This window comes from Lithobates pipiens, unplaced genomic scaffold, assembly GCF_037356315.1.
Source record: "Lithobates pipiens isolate NorthernLeopardFrog02 unplaced genomic scaffold, aLitPip1_a1.2 Scaffold_19, whole genome shotgun sequence".
Classification (NCBI taxonomy): Eukaryota; Metazoa; Chordata; class Amphibia; order Anura; family Ranidae; genus Lithobates; species Lithobates pipiens.
The window spans coordinates 448265823-448271152 of record NW_027507764.1 but is presented as its reverse complement, the minus strand read 5'-3'; the positions used below and the strand labels follow the sequence as shown (position 1 = coordinate 448271152).

The following is a 5330-nucleotide window of genomic DNA, read 5'->3' as shown; positions in this document are numbered from 1 at the left end:
GATTCAATGACTTGCCTCTGCTAACCCTATATGGGGACACAGCACAATACTATATTAGTCTCATCATCTGCTGAATGATATGTATCAAGAATTAACACATGTAGTATATATGAAGGATTTATGTGGGCATTGCTGTCCTTGCAATGTTAACATCATCAGAAAATAATAACAGGGGAAACAAACAGCTATTCCCTATAAGAGATCATCATTGAAATATAGTTTACCAATTACTGGTCCATCAGTACCTATGAAATCAATGTTTTATATGGAATTCAGGTCATCTGTAGCAATGTTTGGAAGATGATGAAGAAATACATTGTATCAACTTACAATACATATATGTAAGCATTTTTAAACTGTATAGTGCAATAAACCTTTTTTTTTTTTTTTAACAAATAGCTGACATTTTAAGGATATACTAAATATCAGAAAGGTAAATCTTAAACTCTGTAAACAAACACAAACAGGATAAATAAATGTAGACTTAAATACCCCCTAGCCGGTGTCCAAGTACTTACACATTAAAAATTGCGGAGAGCAATTATGCTTTGAGGACTATAATGACCTTGAGTGGCCAATCAGATTTTACCTTTCAGATCCCTGAAAAATGAAAGACTCGTATACAGTAAATGATATGGTTACAATAAAAAAAAAAAAAATTTACCCCATTATTTTTGAATGTTAAAGCAAGAAATCTGAACAATATACCAGCAAGAACTATTTAGAACATTTTTAAAACATTACCACAATTTGTAGCTCAGTTCATTTCTATAAAAATGTGGATTAAAATAGAATTATTTTATGTTGTATATATAACTGGAAAAACCTTTCCTTTTAGATTGTAAGCTCTTGAATTGTATTGTAACAGTACTGTCTATTTTTATTCTTTATTGCAGTGTGCAAACTGTAGGTGATATATAAATTCTGTATTATAATAATAATAATAATAATAATAATATTAATAATAATAACCTGTTTTTCTATCAATAAACATGTAATCTTAGGAATTTTAGGAGAAAGGCAAAAGCATGACAAGACAGGTCATATTAAATCTTTTATTTGTAAAAGTGCAAAATAAAATCATAAAAAAAAATCTGTCATATATAAAAAAAAAAAAAATCATTGTTTTATACAAAGGGTTCGTGTACATGTACACAATAATGAACTTAGGTTGCATTGCATTCAATGAAGACTGAAGATCAAATGTAATTTGATCTCAATGAATTCTACTGGTAAAGACATAGCAGTTCATATGTAATAATTTACATAAATTAATTGCTACATAGCATTTTTATATTTTTTTTTACCTATACAGTCCAAAGTCTGAAACGACTTGAAGGGCATATGATTCCTCAGTTGGAAATCATTGTGATGACACCATTGCAGCAGAATAATGTGGAATGTATCTCATACATTAGAATAATTGCAGTAGTAGACAGCAGTGCTGGCATCAGACAGTACAGAGGATATCAGGCCATTCTCTGAATTGATCCCAGGTTGCTCCTGTCCATGGTAATGCACTCCTAGGTCTGACTTTGGCACATAACTCAGATACTGTTCAAACTCAGTCCTGTCCACCTCTGCCATCAGTTCAGGCTGTTGCACCTGCTCTGCTCTGGTCTGCTGGGATTCTGGTGGAGGAGATGGCTGCCCACTTTGTGCCACAGCATGATGTCTTCCAGTACTGGGAATGTACATTTGGCTGTAATACATTTGTGGTGGGCTCTGGCATCCCATTATGCTCTGCACAGGGCTGCCTTGTCCCATTTGCTCAGTCTGTGCCATTTGCCTGGCAAGCATGCTGTTGGTAGAATTTTGCTGGTGAGAAGCGTATGCAGCACTGTAGCTGTATGGCATTACCTGGCATTCTTCCTGGACTGAAGAAGTAAAGAACACAGATTCATTTTCTGCCATGTCCAGGGGAGAAGTCTCAGGGGTGGGTAAGTTATAGCTCTCATAATGGGCACCCATTACCTGAGACTCCCTGTAGTGGCTGCTCTGAGGATTCTGAGTGTGGTGATGGTGGTGGTAGGGTGGCTCAGGGTAGCCCAGATTAAAGCTGTCCACACACATCCTCCCATCAGTACTCAGGACCACTGGGTCAGCCTGCTCTGGCAAATGCATGAAGCCATTGTCTGCCCTCTTCATCCTCTTCACCTGCTTCCTCCTCCTTGGTCTGTACTTGTAATTGGGGTGGTCCTGCATGTGCTGCACCCTCAGTCTCTCTGCTTCTTCCACAAATGGACGCTTCTCTGCCAGGGTAAGAGATTTCCAGGCCTTCCCTGCAAATCAAGAGAAACCAGACAATCAGCATGATAATGAGAACAGCACATAACAACACATAATGTGGACTAATAACTTTATGGCCAATAGCAAATTCAGTGTAACTGGAAGCTGATTGGTTTCTATACAGAAGGGAGCCTGATTTTGCACTTTCCAGCTTTAGTAAATAAGCATAAGCCCCATTGTATACTTAAAAGTGGGGTATGTCTGTATATATATATATATATATATGTGTATATATATATATATATATATATATATATATATATATACAGTACATTTTTTTAAGCAGAAATGATTATGAAAGATGAGATGCAGTAATAATAGTTGTTTTATGTTCTATATATATATATATATATATATATATATATATATATATATATAATACAAAAAAATATATATTACGGTAGTATTGTTCAAGTCTGTTTTGCTTTATATATGTATATAGTTATATCTTTTATGTAAATATAGTATATTTTTCAACTAAAATGTAGTAGTATTTAGTATAAAGCAAAACAAACCAGTACATATAAATTCATATCATACCAATTCTCATTCTAATTCAATACACAGCAGATCACTGGATTAGAGCATTCGTGATTAATAAATTAATTAAATATAAACTATAAATTATAAATTAATAGAGATTAGAAAACGTTATCCCAATAATGTGCTGCAAAGGTTTTATTTAAGATATCCTGTACAATGCAATCAGTATTTACTACATAGACAGTATAATTATTAGTATTAGCTCCATGCAAACTTGCTTAAAAACAAACGTTGCTTCTACAGTTTTGTGTTCTGCCTATGTGTCCATGTACATTGGGACATTAAGAGGCATATTTGGAGTATTTGGAGGCAGAAAAAAAACGGTCTGGTTCGCATTTCTGATTAGAGCTTGGAGGCAAAAAAAATAAAACACGCCTAAACTCGTCTAAACTTTGTGCAAAAAATGCTCTATATGAGCGTATTTTACTCCCGAGAGAACAGACGTTTTTCTTAAACCCAGTGTGCATGGAGCCTAAAGATAACATAAATGAATCCCTTAGCAACAAATATATTTATTGCTACAAATGTATGTTTAAAAAAAAAAAAAAGATCAATTACAATCTTTATGATGTAATGACCCTATACCTGCCTATATAAAATATATATATAGTTATCTTGGTAATATCTGATTCCTCCTATATTGAATTGTATCATAACTATACTGTCTGCCCACGTTGGAAAGTCCTACACAAACTGTTGGCGTCATATAAATCATGTATAATAATAATAATAATTATAGTATGTTCTGCTCAATACATAGCAGACCATTGGAATAGAGAATAAAGAAAATACTTCCAAAGTTTTTAGTTTTTTTTAAATATCCTTGCAATATAATAATTATTACAATCCTATTGATATAAAGACGTTTATAAGTGCCTAATAATGATCATGTATAAGTAGTGTTATTAATATTATAACTGCAATATTATAATTTAATGTTATAACTGCATAGTATGATCATCTCTATATGTCTTTAAATCACTTCATTTTTTATTGTTGTTTTTTCATTTGTCTTTAAATGGCTTCATTTTTTTATTGTTGTTTTTTCATATGTCTTTAACTGTTATAACTGCACAGTATGATCAGCTCTATATGTCTTTAAATCGCTTCATTTATTATTGTAGTTTTTTCATTTGTCTTTAAATCACTTCATTTTTTATTGTTGTTTTTTTTCATACAAACAGCTCTATGTCTCATGTAGGGAATTCACTATATAGAATGTAATATGAACAAAACACCATATTTACGTCTCACAGCCAAACGATTAATTATAGTAATTTACAATAAAGTATATGTTTAAGAATTATAGCAAAATTGTCAATTAATTATGAATGCTTATCATTCATTAACAAAAGTGTCCAATTGTTTAGAACTGTTAAAAGCCATCGTGAGGGGCAATTGTCTTTTGTCACAACCAGACTACAGATAATAATAGTTGGCCATAGATTTAGGAATGAAAACAAAATGATCAAATTGTATCCAAATGTAAACAATCCAAGTAGGGGCACTAATGGTAACTACACCGCAACAATACATTGTAACTAAAAAGTAATCGAAGTGTCATATAGGAATAAACCTAAAACTAGAGAGAAGTGTAAGGATGATGAATTATAAGAACAATGTATACCAAGGCTAGATTTACATGTATGATCATTAGATTTACATGTATGACATGTATGATGAGCACTGATAATAATTTATTTTATGGTCAGCATTAATAATGAGTTAATTTATGATAAGCAATAATTAATTTATGATTAGCAGTAAATATTGATTCATTTATGATAAGCTATAATTTATTTATGATTAGCAATAATAATTGATCAATTTACGATAAGCAATAATGTATGATTATCAGTAAAGATTGATCCATTTATGATAATCTATAATAAAACCCCTGTGTGAGTGTAGACGTCAGAATGAAGTGTAGATGGGGAAGTCTTACCGAGCATTTTGCTGAGTTCGGCATTGTGTAGGTCCGGGTTCTGTTGGGCCAGTCTCTTTCGCTCATCTTTCGCCCACACCATGAAGGCATTCATCGGACGTCGGATCCGAGCCTCGGCTTTGCCCCTGGTGCCGCTGCTGGCAGTCCCCGGCTCACACTTGATTTTGGCTTCCATGGTGTCAGTCCACTGGCACTGGCCCAGGCCGGGCATCATCATTGGCAGCACGGAGCTCTTCCCCTGGATCTGCTCGTCACTGGCGTACCCACAATCAGGGCTGCTCATGTCTGGAGAGGAGGATCGCTGTGTGAGTGAGGCTCGCTCTGCTGGGACTCCTGTCTACTCCGAGGACACCCCCTGCCGGCTATAACCGAGCTGATAGCCAATCAGCGCGAGCGGGGGGCGGGGCTGCCCGGCAAAGGTGTGAAGGGCGGGTGTGCGGACTGGGATGGTGTTTCTGGCGCCGTGTGGATGTGGCCCCGCCCCCTGAAAGTGACACCTGCACTGATGAGCGCCGCGCTGTGTGGAATATTCCTTCTACTGCCCTGAAATCAT

At 35.1% G+C, this 5330-nt stretch overlaps 1 protein-coding gene across 1 annotated transcript; it reads right to left on the bottom strand.

The window, feature by feature from the left end:
* Window positions 1-1065: 1065 nt before the first annotated feature.
* LOC143997206 (transcription factor Sox-17-alpha-like) lies at window positions 1066-5100 on the bottom strand. Its single transcript, XM_077492702.1, has 2 exons — window positions 4778-5100; window positions 1066-2282 (listed from the first exon to the last, which is right to left on the bottom strand). Exons 1-2 carry the CDS (start codon window positions 5058-5060, stop codon window positions 1408-1410), a joined length of 1158 nt encoding a protein of 385 aa, XP_077348828.1. The 5' UTR covers window positions 5061-5100; the 3' UTR covers window positions 1066-1407.
* Between the last annotated feature and the right edge of the window lie 230 nt (window positions 5101-5330).